Raw genomic sequence first — 15,954 nt, 5'->3', positions numbered from 1 at the left:
CCACTTCATGCAGGCTGTTTGGAAAATTTGTCAAAGTTAAGCTTTGGATCCTTCAATGCAAAGCTTCTTCCATAGTTGCCCTTATTTAAAAGTGCTTCACATTGAAGGAAAAATATACGAAGTGCCGAAAGAGAAGCAGATGATGAGCATTAATTCCATGTCTATGGAATTATGGATCCGCATGCACATCAAGTTCGACCATTATGATGTCTTAGTATTCATACATCATATACGTTCAAGGTTGCTACTCTAAATTTGTGACTTTTGTACTTGGATGACACTCGTGCACAACCTACAACTTTCAAGGCTAGATAATGCATAAGGCAAACTGCAAGCCGACGTATTCCTTGAGGTGCCCTCTCATCCACTTGAAAAATGCCAAACATGAAGAGGAAATAGAAAGAAGTTGGGAGCATTGTATCCAAAAGTGTATCTCTTAAGTCACTTGCAGAAAGCAATAATTGTCCAGCAACACTTACTCGCATGGTTTTGTTGCCTAGGATAAGTGACTTAAGAGTTGAGCTTTCGGACAAACCAAACACAATGTTCATAGTTTCTTCTACTTTCACTTCATGTATATGACCTAACATGTCCTCGTCATTTTCTAATGGACGAGACACGCTTTGAGGAATATGTCGACCTGCACTCTTGCCTCGAGCATTATAAAGCCTTGAAAGTCGTAGGTTGCGCACGTAGTGTCGTCCAAGTACAAAAGACGCAAATCTAGAGCAGCTACCTTGAACGCGTGTGATGTTCGAATATCAATTGCATCACAATGGCCAAACTTAATGTACAAGCAGATCCATAATTCCATCAGACTTGTGGAATTAATGCTCAACATGTGCCTCTCTTTCGGCACTTCATGTATGTTTCCTTCAATGCGAACGACTTTACAATAAGGACAACCATGGAAGAACCTTCCCATTGAAGGATCGGAAACGTAACTCAGATCAATATCTAAAATTGATAGATTTTCCAAACAGTTTGCAAGAAGTGCAACCCTCATCCTAGCCAACTCCATAACTACACAAGGACTTGTCCTGACTTGGGCTGGAACTCTGAAACTACCCGAGATGGAGGGCTAAGGAAATCCCGAAGATTTGCACACCTCCCTTCAAAACGCGATTGATGAGATCATTAATTTATTTTGCTTGATGCTTGTGACCGTTGGTGGTATATTGACAAGAGAGTCTTCCAAACTGAAGTTGAGTTTTGCTTTAGCAGACTTCTAAATTCTTCTTCCTCTAAAGAGCCAATATCCTAGCTAAAGGTAGTCAACCAATTGTGTCATGTCTTTGAAAGAGTGCAGTGTTAGATAAATTTTTCAAAAAACAGTATCATGGCTAAAAATTGGGAACTCTAGATCGCTCACGGCCTCATCGATTATAACCTAATAGATTGCACACCTCATTCTTGTCTGCGGTGAATACAAAAGTGTTGGAATGGTTTATTAGAATAATCAAAGAAGGAAATAATTAATTAAATAGTTTAATTAATTATGAAAGCTCAACATCCAAATTGGGCTTCGAATTAATTTTGTATTTACTGGGCCCATTAGGGCCAAGCCCATTTGGGCTATATTAGGTAATTTAAGATGCGTTTGTTGTACGAAACTATCTTGGATTGAAATAGTTTCAGGATCTAAGTTGGACTGACTTAAAATAGACTAAGTTTGACTAACTTAGTGCAATGTTTGGTGTATGTCGGCCTAAAAAGCTGTACTGACTTCTAGTTCTAGTTCAATTCCTAGCCTTCCAATTAAATTACCAGCATAAAACGCAATTAGCATTGGCCTAACATCCCAACTCTTTCTGTCGAAATCGAATCGCTTAGAACCCTCATAACTAATTTGCAAATTGATCACAATATCTAGTATTCATGGAATTAAGCCCAATGATTCAAAATTACAATTTTTTCGAGGATTCGCAACGACCATGGATTGAACAGACAACCATCCGAAGAATATAATCAATTTTATAGGCTACGCGGCTCTATCAAATCACAATCAAAATTCTAAACTTGTTCAAATTCTAAATAGCAAGAGAAATCAACCAAATTGTGAACTTAAAACCAAACAAATTACGACAGAGAGAGAGGGAGTTGACGAGAGAGACGAACCGTGAGCTTTTGTTTTTTCCATAATCCACCACCGCGCTTTCCCCTCCGTGGTTACTACCGCCGTTGCTGCTGCTTCTGCTGCTACTGCTCGCTCTCCCCTCTGTGAAATGCAGTAAGCTTCCTACAAGTCGATCATAATTAGTGAACTGGTTAGTATATATATGGCAATGGCAATGGTGGCTGAAGACAAGCAACGGGTATGTATATGTAGAGAGAGCTACTCAAACCCAACAAAGTTCTACACAACCCAGCAAATCTTTTTAATACAATCTTACCCATCCAAATAAAACTTTAATGCATAATTACCCATCCAAAACCATAAAATTCAAGAAAACTAAAATCATCCAAAAAAATTGACAATCTTTGAGCTAAAAATTCAAAATTTACAGAGATTCAAACCCAAAGCAACGAAATCAATCAAAAACACAATAATAATTTCATTATTTGCAAAACAAAATCGAAGAAATAGATTGTCGGATTTGGAATTTACCAGACGAGGAGCTGATAGAAAAGTGATTAATAGAATCAAAAAGGCTCAACGAACCCTATGGCCGTTTTTGGCTCGGGTTAGTGGGTATGGATTGTAATTTTATTTCACAAAATAGAATAAAAAAAATGGTGCATGCGGTGTAAGATCATGTGGAAAGGATGGGTGAATGATGAACTTCCAAGAGAAGGTAATTCACCTTTTAACTATGACTCTTCATTCACAAGCATAATATGATTCCATAAATTTACAAATGAATCTTGAGTTTATGATTTTCTATAATAAGTTTTCGGGCCATTAATTTAGTGAATAATATATATATATATATATATATATATATGATCTTTTCTTTTTTTCATTTTTTTTTTTTTTTTTTTTTTGTGGTGGGAAACTTTGTTTTCTTAGCCCTAGTTTGGTACTGAGGTGATTCTGAAAAAAGTGGCTATCATTATGTTTGGTAAACATTCAGTTTCAACTTTTTTTTCACAGTTTTGGGTGAAAAAAAAAGCCAAAAACACAAAGCTGCAAAACCTAGCTTTGAAAAACCAGCTTTTTTTTACATATGTTTTACATAAAAGTTTATCAAACACTATAATATTGCTTTTTTTTCTTTCAAAAACACTTTTACAAAAAAGTTTACCAAACACTCTGCTACTTTATTTCACAGCTGTTTATTCTCACAGCATAATAAAAGCAGTTTTTTTTTCAAAATACAATAATACCAAACCAGCCCTTATTCTTATGTCGCACAGCTGGTGATATGGTTTCATCCGTCCGCGGAATTTTCAGGTTCCATTTAATGATTCAGTGCAACATCATATATGGGGCATAGCTGGAAATAATGTTCATGGAGGTACAAGCAACTGCGGATACAAGTCTTTATGGAATTTTAAAAAGAGCACGCATCGCCAAGCTTTTTAACAATTTTAAGTGAGTCATTTTGTCAGCATTTGGCCAACTATACCTATTTTTACTATAACAAATATTGACCCTGAAGACATATTATAAAACATTAGTTGGGTTCAAGCTACTCATTATCTGATTACAGGTAATGAGATGCACTTGTGAGAAGTTTGGAAGACGGTTCGTACCTTGTTTTGCGAGAAGATTGGCGCAAGAAGTCTGGAGATCTCACCCCGCTTCTAAGTTCATCATCTTCTTCCTCTTCCATTTTGAACACCTCATCTTCACCATTCTCGAGATTGAACAATTCTTCATCTTCCTCAAAGAATTATTTCTCTTGCTCATCGATTTATAACAATCTACTTGAAGAATACATTGTAAGAACTCGAGATTTATAAACTATGAAGAAAGATTCTGAGCTATTTTGATTTTGGTGTATGACTTTAGGATGGATGAAGAGTTTATATGGGAAAAAAAGGATGAGGTTGTAAATAATGCCATGTGGCATGACGTGATTGGTTAAAAATCTTATCGAAATATATTCTCAAGGATTCTAAACAGATAGTGACATGTGGCGCGATATGATTTGTTCAAAATCTTATCAGAAATCTATCCATATAATTCTTACAAAATCATGACACATGGCACTACAGAATTGGCTAAAAATCTACTCGAAAATCTTATCCCAAAAATTGTACTTTTGGATCATAATACGTGACGTGACAAAATTGGTTAAAAAACATATCCGAAATTAAAAATAAATATTAAAAAAAATAAATAATATTTTGATGCAAATTACCTAGGCTATTTAGGTTAGGAGTGGAGATGCACTAGGACAGCTAGTGTTAGTTACTATTCGTTTGGGTGGATTGAATTGACTATTACCCATGAAACTTTTTACGGTTCATTACAGGCCGTTACAACAATTAATGACATCACTGCCGAAACATTGATGGGTATAAACTATAAATCACAGAGATAGAAGGCAAAAAATTCAAATATAATAATTGGCTAGGGAAAAAAAAGAAAAACAAGAAACTCGTGATGAGATACAAATTAACTCTCCCCTACAATTAATACATTTTTCTTCTGCTCATCTGAAAATTCTGAACTACAATTAAATCCGAAACAAATTAATCGTACATAAATAAGAAAAATCCACTCGCACAAGTTAACATGCATCCTCCTAAGGCCCGTTGTGGCATAGGGCGAGCAAGGCGACTGCCACTGCCAGGCTTCAAAAAAAGTTGGGGTCACAAGTTGACACATTGCGTTCCTAGCGATGAATCCCCATGCATGCATGCGTATAACTAGCAAAGGCCGTCGCAATGTGGTGATCTGATGATGAATGCTAGTTATAGGGAACATGGTAGTACTTCCCTTTACACATGCACCTGTAAACAATTGGGCATGACTCTGAAACGAAGCACTTGAAGCTCACCATCACTCTTTTGCATGGAAAGCACGGCCCGCACGCATGTGAACAGTCCGGCAACTTCGACCCGCTTCCAAGTAGGTCCTTCCTCGCTTCTTCCGTTCCTCCTTCCTTGCTTCGGTATAGGTTGTCTCTGTTACTGGCTCCGACTTCTCTTTGAAGATTCACTGAAGTATCAAGGACGACAAATTAAGAGTGATCATATATCTGTAACCAACATTAATGAATGAGATATGGATTATACGTACGTGGGACGTGAGGAGGCCTAACACGTAGGCTTCTGCCTATCGTAATTAGCATGAAGAAAACCACAAGGAGGAAACTTGTGTGAGCTGCAACTCCAACAGACAAGTTCTTCTTCATGTTTTGTTTGTAACCTGTAATTCTTGTAGTGATTGAAATTAACTACACAAATACGAGGAACTACTCAGTAGCACGGAAAATAAACGGTGAAGATTGACTCTAAGAAATCAAATGATAAAAGTTGTTTAAAATGTCGGACTACTAAAGCCTAAAGGCAAATCCTGAAAAGAGATTTCATTACAACGGAAGACCTAAGAAAAGCTAAACAGAGAGAGAGAAAGAAGAAGAAGGTGCATGATAAGGGATATCGATGGGGGTAAATATACACACATAATTTATATAGGGGGTAAAATATTAAATGGAAATAAGGAGGGAATGGTTTTAAATGTGGCATGTGGCAGGTGGCAGGAGGGTACATCTGTTGCACTTCACATGATCCACGGCCATCCTTTCAATTTCAAAGTATCACATGTTTTGGCAAGTTATCCAATTTTAACATAAAGTCTCAGATTTTGTAGTGCCCACAAGTGATGATTTCAAAAGCATAAAATTTGAAACTTGTACTGTTACTTTAATTATATAGATACTGAAGTGCATGTCTAAAATTATACTATTGGGTAAAAATTCTTAGTGTAAAAATATTGACGTACTAAAAAAAAAGTAAATTGTTATTGGCACTCCAAAAATCTCATTCTACACTCCGAACTTTCTATATTTGGAAAGAAAAAATACACTTGTGAGGAGTGTAGAATGAGATTTTTAGAGTGCCAATAACATTAAAAAAAAAAAGAAAATTACAATATTAGGTCATATAGTAGAATGTACAAAAATTTAAAAGCTAAACAGCTCTCTTAATCGATATCGCTTTAAACAAAAGATAAATTCAGATTAAATACTGAGTTTGACTTGGACTTTAAGGAAAAATACAGGTTTAATTAAATATTATAAAATAGGTCACAAATTTTATTGCAAGGTGACCGGTTACTAAATAAAAGATAGGGCAGATTTCTAACTTGTTCTCAAGTTTATTTCTTTTATAATTTTAAAAGGTCCGTTGTAGTGTGAGAGGTGAACTTTGAGGGTTTAGGGTTTTCGAAGGTTCGTCAAGGGCTGGTGTTGATCATTTTCGGTTAGGGTTTTAGCATTTTATTGGTAGCGGCTTAGGACTTGGAATTTATTTTTGTAAAAAATAAATACATATTTAAAATAAGGACGGATCCGTGATACCGTATTTTTGACATAAATTTTGAGACAAATCTTAAACCGTTAGATTTATACTTTTAATGGTTGAGATCTAGTTTAACATGGCATTTAATTAATTTTCTAAACAAATATACATGGAAAATTAAAATTTTAAAACTTTTTAATTATCACTTACATTCTCTCTCCTCAATATTGTGATTGATTTGTTCCCTTGCTTTCCTTTTTTATTTTTTATTTATTTATTTTCTCTTCTCTTGCCATCACTGTTAGTCGATCTGTTATGGTGCTCTGGTTATTGCATCAAGATTCACATTATTTGTGAGATGAAGACTAGTCAATAATTATCTAGAGTGAACACCAAAAATTGACAGCAAGATTAGGTGCATGAAATTATAATTAGAAAGTTCAAAGATTTATTTCCAATATAAATTTGTTTGAAAAAATAAATATCTAACTAATGAATTGCCTTACTAGATTAGATCTCAACCATTAAAAGTGGACCAATCTAATGGTCTAAAACTTATCTAAAAAAATGTAGTGCTACAGATCAGCCTCCATTTAAAATTACTAATATATACATATATATAATATGATACCAGCAATCTTGTGGTTCGGAGAAAATTATAGAAGTGACAGGTATTGGAGAAAAATGTGGAAGAAATTTAATTCATTTAAAATTTAAAATTACTAATTTATGATATCCAAAGACGGACAACAACTGCGGTTATTGGCGTTTGTGTTTGCTTCCTGTGATTGCAACAAATTGTCATCGAAGCAGAGTATTTGATTGAATTGTGATTTTGTTCAAATATTGACCATTCAAAACCCGAAGCCACAAGCCATCACCATTTTTACAGCCTACTACTTCCAACCAGTGCAGGAAAGAATCAAGTTTAATTCATTAGACGAGTAAAATTTATGAATAATTTAAGAAAAAAAATTTACCAATAAATTACACACAGTACACAGACGTGTTCATCAGCGCCTTACGGCAGGCACGCCTAGTAGAACACCAGAAGTCTACAACTACAAAATATTAAGCGACCTTAATTCCGATAACGCCGAATAATGTACAAGCCGGCTACATATGGTACACTACATTTGGAAAGTCCTTTTTTGGTCTAAATGCGTCTGAGAGGAAACCATCAACAGATCACCAAACGTTGTCTTTAACACAGCATATGATATGCTCTCAGCCGTAGTTAGCTTTTCCCCGAGAAGAAAGGTGATCGGCAAAATGGACTCCAGTCTAGGAAGGTGATCGGCGAAACATATACATAGGTCATCATCAAGAGGACTCCAGTTCAACTAAAAGTTAACACGCGCTATTTCTTGCATTTCCCAGATGCAAAACTCAAGAACCTGCATCTTGTGCAGCAACACTAACTTGACTGATCATTGGCGGATCTGGATTAACTTTGTCTTCGGCTACTGGAGCAGAATTTTCTGTATCTGTTGCTAACTGGGAAGAGTCCTTTTGGTCAGTTGAGGCAGGAACAGACTTCGTTTTCTCTGTTGCTGCAGGGACAACGTCCAATTCGTTTGTCCTGGAAGGAGCAGAGTCCATTTCATCAGCTGCTGGTGGATGTGCTGTCAGCGAAGTTTGAATCTTTTTCTCTATATTTGTTTCAGCACTTTCATATTCGGAAATGAGATCCATGAATTCATTAAGCAATCTCTGTACTTTTCTATTTGAAGCCATTGCCGGAAGGATATCTTCTCGTAAAAGTTTATGTTTCCTCATTCCCTGCAAAAGCAAAAACACAAGTGAAAAACATGTATATGAACAGCAGGGGGGAAATGGGTTGAAAAATAGCATGACACCCAAAGAACTGTATGGACAGCCTTACAAGCACACAAGGATCCCATGCCGAGTTGTTTAAATCTAAAGTTGTATCGTCCACCATCCCAGTTGGAGGTCCAAGGAAACTCTCACACACTTCTCGTAAACGAGACTCATCTGCTTCTCTGAAATCAGTGAAAACATAAAGTCATAATATATATATATATATATATATATATATATGTATGTATGTATGTATGTATGTATGTATGTATATGTGAGTATTGCTGCAGAAACTGAAGTTATTATGCATCAAAAGTTTAAAATTGTTAAACATCAACACACACACACACACACAAATTATGTCGGTATCACATCTTAAGAACAGACATTCAGAGCCCACAAGCAACAACATCCACTGCACGGACATAAATACGTCTCTTAATTTTACACTTGCTGACAACATTGACAACCAAACATAGACACCCCATTTTGTGAGAGTGTCTAAGAAGTCTTCAATTTTAACATACTTTAAGAGTCAAATTTGCACAACCAAATTCACATCTCATGTTTTTTGCTGTATAAAGGGTAAAAGATGATGCCACCAACAATAAAAAAGTGCAGAAGCAGAGCAGACCAGTAGAAGTTGAAGAGAAGAACCACCAAGGAACATTATAATAATAAAAGAGTTTCTCAAAATTAGTAGAAATGTATGTGCAAATAGCACAAAAGAGCAGCAGCAGGAGGGCAAGGACATATAGGTCTTCCTATATTCAATTACATATGCACAAAAGAAAGAAAAAAAATACCTTGCAAGGAAGCGAATATATGATAGAAGGCATTGGCAATAGTCTTTAGCTGACTTTAAAGCTAGCGAGGAAGCCAACTGAGCCTCCAAGTGAGCACGTGTCTGCACCCCATCGTCTGTCACCCTACAAGAAAATAAAACAAATCAATTCCAAAAGCAGGATACTAAACTGCAGTGTGCAGGTCAGCACATATTATAATCTCAAAATTCCATAGTTTTCAGTACAAACCTGCTCCAACCTGGCTTTCTGGCCACATACTTCCTAACATCAATCTGCAAAGCAGCCAGCTCACCACCCTGAGTTGAACCTGAATGCCAGGAGCTTGCAAAATTTGACCCAGGAAAGCAGTCATCCGCAACCCTAAGCCAACACATCAGGCCCATGTCAAAGAGGAAGGCATGGCGAGTGGCAAGAACAACAAGAGGAGAACCAGATCTTGATAGCTTTGCTGATATAACTTTGATCACACCTGGAATGCATGTATAAAAAAAAATCAGAAACAAGAGATTATATAAAAAAAAGGATCAGAAATAAAAGGAGAAAACAATACCCACAGCCACAGTGGTCAAGATGTTAAGCACATCTAGACCTCATGCTGACAAGACATGGGCTATGGCTATCCGCCAAATAGAGATCCAAAAAGACACTTCAAGGGTTGAAAAGACAAGTGCAATGTGGTACCTGCATCTTTTGCAGATGGGTTTGGGTTTGAAGCGACCAGAGATGCCAATGAGTCATGGAGGAGACAATTCTGCTTGAATAGATCCCATACATAAAAGGATCCTTTTCTTGTCACCAAAAATAATTTCCAGCGCTCGTCACAATCTATAAATATTGCTGCAGATCCTACCATCATAGTTGGCATAGCACGTCTCCCGCACGTTGTGTAAACCTACTCAAGGCAACCAAAAATTTCCATAAGTTAAACAAATTCAACCACTTATACCAAGCTTGGTGGTAATATTTGTGTCAAAATCTATAATGAACATAAATGGCATAATGCTTGTCAGAATAGTTAGGGAGATTGAACTCGCTTTTGAGAATTAGTACTTTGGGTACTCCTCCCCCTTGAATGAACCGTATGTCAAGCCAAACAATTGTGCAAAACCTACCTCTCTTTTTTTTAATGGATTTTCAAGAGTACCTTAAGAAAAAGAATGCTAAGATCTGAGCCTACGGTACATTAGCATCTTTCTCAGTTACAATCACTTAAAAATAAAATGCTGCAAAGGAAATAGAATGCTATTGCTTCAAGGGTAATTCAATAGAAAAGAATGATTACAAAGAACAAGTTGGCTTCAGAATTCTAGTACCAAGAAGATGTTTGTCCTAATGTGTGACTAAGTCGATGTCGAAAGAAACATTTTCGTGACAATTATGCTAAACTTTAGATGGGATCTGAGGAGTGCAACCGCCAAGGAAACAAATTGAAATATATTATGCAGAGTTTTGAACTTAATGTGAAATAAATCTATTAATAACACTTGGGAGAAAAAACAAAGAAAAGGAGAAAACTTGAATGTATACAAGTGCAAAAGCAATATCAATTCTCACCTGTATGCATCCATCTTCACACCCAACAGCCCAGAAGTTTGCATTTCCAGCTAAAACAGTGACTTTCCCAGATATCCTATCTGACCAAAGAGTCTGTAACCCTCTTGCGCAAGTAATTTCTGTTTCTTTCATGATAAATGTATTTCCCAAGCCAACGATGTCGTTTGCAGCATGTTCCCGAGGTCGAGCTTCCAAGAAAACTGGTACATTGTCTTCCCCTTCTTTCCTATCAAACACCCTTATTGAAAGAGTGGAACATGAAGAACCTGCTGAACTAGACGCCTTCGAATTACCTGACTGTTCCACAGCTATGCTTTCATCTCCACCTGTGGAAGCAGGAACCTTCTCAATAACAAGGCTCTTGGTAATCATAGCTCTAGCAGTAACCCCATGTCCTTCCTTTATTTCAGTGCTTCTGCCAATTACTCCCCTAACAGAACTTTCTTTGATGCCACTATCAGCAGCAATTAATCCATTGTCATCATTGTTTTTATCAGAACGTACAGAAGGGAAGTCAAGTGCCGGGGTTTGAACCCCAGCAGATATATTTTCCTGCTGCAGAGGCACCCCAACTGCTTCTGGAATAATCCTCTTTCTACCATCAGGGCGTCTATATTCCCTCTGCTTCACAGGACTTGAAATTCTGGCAGGTATTGAAACCTTATTTAAGCTGTCTGCAGAAGTTATTGTTGCAACCGTTGCTTCAGTAGAAGGTTTTACAACTGTCTCGTTTTGCTGAACTTCCAGAACCAGTTTTTTGCTTGAGGCTTGCTTAGCAGATGCTGCTTCAAACAATAACTGAGCTGGGCTTTCTGCTAAATTTGCTTGCCGACCTCTAACATCGCCATAACGGTTTCTCTTCAATTCATCCAGTTCAGCATCGCTTAAACGGTTACCAAGTTCTTTAACATCAAAATGGAAAGTTGCCACCGAACCATCCAAAGAACATGCAAAAAGTGAATAGCCATCAGGGCTCCTATTTCAATGAGAAAAACATAAACACATTACATAAAAGAATAACCACATAAAATGAATAAAAAGCTAAATTAAAAATGATATAGAATATGAAAAATACTAAATGGTAGATATTTATTGTAAAATGGAAACCATACCAGGATAAATCCACAACACTTTGAGTAAAGAAATGCTTTGCTACAAAGAGAGGTCGGGGACTTGCAGTAGTCCATACTGTTATAGTCTTGTCCTGACTCCCAATAGCAATGACATTATAAGGTTGTGGTTCTTTCTCTTTTTCTCCTGTCTTTGAAGCCCCATTAGTCCACCCGATGGGTGCAGCTTTTTCCTGAGCATTGGAAATATTCCTCCTAAACATTGAATGGTTAAACTTCACCACGATCACAGGGGCATTATGTCCTAAGAAGTCAAATGTAGCAGACCATTCCCCTCTCTCTAGAACAGGTGCAGAATGCCTTGGTTTCTGGAATCCGTGAGTGGTAGTAATGAAGTGGCCACAAGGGGACCATCCCAGCCGCCTGAAAAAGGTGGATCCAAGCTGAAGAAACACAGGCATGTTAGAAAAAGATGTTGGAACTTGTATGACGATAAACTTCATTGACACGATTAACATACTGATTTTTGCCAATGGCCGTCTGTCCTGTGAGCAAGGCTCCAGTCACTTGTTCGCCAAATAATTACAGTCTTATCATCTGATTGACTTGCTATGAAGGAGCCAATTGGATCCCAAGTAACTCCTTTAACCAGGCTAGAGTGACCCCTCAGAACAGCAGTGCAAATACCATTGCTCATGTTCCAGATGTGTATAGTGTTATCTAAACTTCCACTGGCCAACATCAAGTCATCTGGAGACCAATTAAGATCCACCTACTTTAAGCATGGAAAAACAACACCTCGGAAAGACAACACCCATCAGGAACTATAAAAAAATTTCACAGCATTCATTTGGGAAAATTGAAATAAAACACAACTAAACTATCCATGTTTTTTTCTTCGGAAGGGCAGCTGCAATCATAGATCTAACTTCAAAGACCCAATTCACTGTAGCTCAAGATAATCCACCAAAAGCAAGATGACTTGATTTTTGAAAACAAAAGGTGGATCATATTCATGAAGCAAAACATACTCCATTTCAACAAACTATAAGATGAAAGAATTTATTTAGGTGGTGACTCCCAAATAGTGAAAGCAATGTCATTACCACATCTGCAGTATGCCCTCTCAAAGTCATTGAAACTTTCCAATTTTCAAGGTCAGGTGGCTCTCCACTGCCAAACTCAGTGGTTCCTGAACCAGGCTTTCTCTCATGAATTAGAATCACTTGGTCATCAGATCCTGATGCAAGAAACTGACCATGTTTAGCCCACCTAACACAATTCACAGAACCAAAGTGATCACGGAGAGTTGCAAGTAGCCTCTGGGCTGATTCTTCATTATCCAAATCCCTGCCAAGGGATTTCATATTCCATACCCGCACCTGTAAGTAGTAAAGTGGGGAGGAATAAATCACTTCCATGGTATAACAAATGATATCATGTAAGTTGATGCAACAAGTCTGAATATAAATAAATATAAATGGGACTATGACCCGATGTGTCTTAACACAAGATATACCGTTAATGAGATTATGTGGCTGTTCAAACACCATGTGCAATAATGAATTATAAAACCTAGTTTTATGGGAAATTTTGAATGTATGCACAGAATGCTCCCACTATTAGTGACGCCAGTGGTGATCATTTGCACTTAATTGTTTTTCTGATTTTTCATCCAAATGTGTTTGCAATGAATTCTAGTACTAGAATATGATAACACAAATACAATGACATGATTTACTTCAGGTCCAGAACGCACTTAGAAAATGGCTTCATGGTCTTAAAGAATGCAAGTAGCATGGAGTACACCTAAAGTGGAGGCATTACTTTCAAACTATGGTGGACCTTTGCCACACCAGATTCAGACTTTGAGGAGATGAGTTATGCCATACATGAGATGCTACCTCTAAGTATCAATATTTTTCATCTATTGCATTTAAATGTCAATTGTGAATTAATAAAAACTAGTAATGTACAGATAGCACAAGAAGTACTTCAATAACCATTTTTGAAATACGTAAACCTTAGTTAAAAAATGATAAAATATAAAAAAAACACAATAAGGGTTCCATTCTAGTAGACAAGAAACATAAATGAAAACGCTAAAATGAAAAATAAAAAATATTCAATAAATATCTGCTTAAACTTTCACTATCACACACCGGAAATACATGCAACCTTACAAACAAGTTATGCTCTAAACCAAAAATATAATATCCTTAGCGTCTGGATTTAAAAGCTATTCTGCATTTTTCTATGTAGATTTAAAATGGTGGATTTATATTTGACTACAAAGTTTAATTTGTTTTCATCAAACGTACTCTAACATAAAAAGATAGATTTATCTATCATCGATTCTGAGGAATTCGGAATCCACCCTATTTTGATTTCCATTTTTTATTAACACAAAACAAAATTCCTAATAAGAACTCAGATCCCTTCTAAAAACACAAACCAAACACATCATTAGACATAAGTTACAACTTATTTCCACCAAATTTTCCACCAGCAAGGAAGACACTCTTATTGAAAATTTGAACAAACTAAGCCCATCAAATGCATTCTGAGGTCAAGAGTCTCTGGAAACTTGAATGTACTATCTGTTTAGTACTTTCCCAACTAAACCACAACAATGATGTAAATGAAATATCATTTAACAAGAAAATTTGTAAAGTTCCTAAAGGAGTACAGGTTGGAGAAACAATAAACAATGAATTTTTTTGAATTTTCTACATTTCCTAAACAAGAAAACAGAGTAGAAGGAGAAGAGGAATTTTACCTTGTGATCACCCCCACCAGTGGCAAGCCTAAGTCCACCAGGTTGAACGTCAATGGAGAAAATTTGCATTCCCTCATGTCTAATCCAACTGGGCTTCTCTGAAATCATCTCTGCTACTTATTTCCAGAACCTAACAAAACAATACCACCTGATGAGCCCAAAAGTCAGACTATTGGAGCAACAAAAGCCACATTTGAGTTAACGAACCAAAAATATAAGCCAGTAAAAGGGGAAAAAAAAAACCACCTCCTACCTTGAAATCATTCAAAACAGGTATGCAAATTCATGGCTTTTAAAACAACATGGGCCAGAATAAAGTGCCTGACAAAGGGCCAGCTGAGACAAAGAAACAAGATCTCGCTCAAGGAAGGATTTAACTTTTTGCCTTGCCATAGCACCAAGCCAGAAGGTTATGCAAGATTCAGTGGTTTGGAGCAGGAAAACTCGATAATAATGAAGTATAATAAACCAAAACCTATTGTTTGGGCTAGAGGAGACAGGAAAGAAAACCAAGGGATCACTGCTCTACGAAAATTGCAAGCCACGATGAACTTTTTGCATCATAAGAATGATTTTTCGGGTCAATTACTTTTTATTTGCATAAGAAAAAATGGTAAACATCGTAGTTATTTACTTATATGCTTTCTGATCACAAGCATATAACAGAGTACAAAAAAAAAAAACATCATGCAAGATTCAAAAATTAATATACAATTGGAGTAGGTTTGTCAAAGTAATTAACCTTAGTAGATCCCCTTCTACTAATTTCGCCTAATGCATACGATTCTAAACGCAACAAGAAGCTTAACACAAATTCAATTGAAAAAAAAAAAAACCTTGAGGAAACCACAAGGAAGCTTAATTAATAACAAGGAAATCATCAGATTTCAAATTCCAGAAAGAAAAAAAAAATCCCAGTGTTGGCGCATTGAATCTAAATTCAAAACCGAGGAAACGAAGAACACCATCAAAGGTTGATCACAGGCCAATAAGCATTAAATACCCACGAAGCATGGTACCCAGAGTCCGCAAGAACCCTAAAAAATGAAAATTTCGAACCAGTTTGGAAACCCTAGCGTGGGAATTTGAGTCTGGCATCAAAACAAACGAAATGAGGAGCACCATTGAAACCCTAGAATCGAACGTTTTGAAGAGATTGCTTGCTTACCTTTGTGTCGAAGAAGAGGCCCTTTCTTTGAGCGCGTTGAGAGAGATTGAAGAGAGATTGAGAGAGATTGTTGTGACAGTGGACGTTTTAGTGAAGGCTTTGCAGACGAGGGAGTAGATGTTCATCACAGAAACACGGGGGTAAGACGAGGTGAATTTCAAAAACCATTAAGGGTATTTCTGGTATTTCACAACTTTTAAAATGTACAGTAAGCTGAACTAGTGGAACTAAAGTTTTGGATTGCTGTCAAATTTTTATTTTTTATCTTAGATAAAAAATGAATTCAAAAAGATCAAGGTTAAGATATTAATAAGTGTATGTGGGAGGTAAATAAGTGTTTAA

The 15,954-nt window shown here is 36.6% G+C and overlaps 1 protein-coding gene and 1 long non-coding RNA gene across 5 annotated transcripts; both read right to left on the bottom strand.

The window, feature by feature from the left end:
- Positions 1-1,856: 1,856 nt before the first annotated feature.
- On the bottom strand, positions 1,857-2,757 carry LOC137727559 (uncharacterized). The gene is made up of 2 exons (XR_011067809.1): positions 2,609-2,757; positions 1,857-2,239 (listed from the first exon to the last, which is right to left on the bottom strand). It is a non-coding gene; the product is annotated as an uncharacterized lncRNA (long non-coding RNA).
- A 4,600-nt stretch (positions 2,758-7,357) lies between these two features.
- Positions 7,358-15,736, bottom strand: LOC137729437 (protein HIRA-like). 4 transcript variants are annotated; one of them, XM_068468381.1, is made up of 11 exons: positions 15,613-15,736; positions 14,445-14,574; positions 12,772-13,047; positions 12,186-12,437; positions 11,708-12,108; positions 10,596-11,571; positions 9,723-9,933; positions 9,270-9,510; positions 9,042-9,164; positions 8,300-8,417; positions 7,358-8,196 (listed from the first exon to the last, which is right to left on the bottom strand). In XM_068468381.1, the coding sequence occupies exons 2-11, from the start codon at positions 14,550-14,552 to the stop codon at positions 7,804-7,806; spliced, it is 3,099 nt and encodes a 1,032-aa protein (XP_068324482.1). In that variant the 5' UTR covers positions 14,553-14,574; positions 15,613-15,736; the 3' UTR covers positions 7,358-7,803. The 4 variants fall into 4 exon arrangements, with proteins under 4 accessions (XP_068324482.1, XP_068324483.1, XP_068324484.1 ...); XM_068468382.1 differs by having other exon boundaries at positions 14,445-14,592; positions 15,613-15,702; XM_068468383.1 differs by lacking the exon at positions 15,613-15,736 and adding an exon at positions 14,698-15,032.
- Positions 15,737-15,954: the final 218 nt, after the last annotated feature.

Source organism: Pyrus communis, chromosome 3 (genome assembly GCF_963583255.1).
Source record: "Pyrus communis chromosome 3, drPyrComm1.1, whole genome shotgun sequence".
NCBI lineage: Eukaryota > Viridiplantae > Streptophyta > Magnoliopsida > Rosales > Rosaceae > Pyrus > Pyrus communis.
Note: the sequence above shows the minus strand (reverse complement) of the source record. Positions and strands in the feature narration are given on the sequence as shown.

Bases quoted from the DNA above. Each gene is read 5' to 3' on its own strand.
- LOC137729437 (XM_068468381.1), bottom strand. From the start codon at position 14,552: ATGATTTCAGAGAAGCCCAGTTGGATTAGACATGAGGGAATGCAAATT. The intron at 9,165-9,269 runs GTTTGTACTGAA...ATTTTCTTGTAG, and splicing joins AGAAAGCCAGGTTGGAGCAG to GGTGACAGACGATGGGGTGC. The intron at 8,197-8,299 runs GTAAGGCTGTCC...TTGCTTTTGCAG, and splicing joins CATGGGATCCTTGTGTGCTT to GGAATGAGGAAACATAAACT.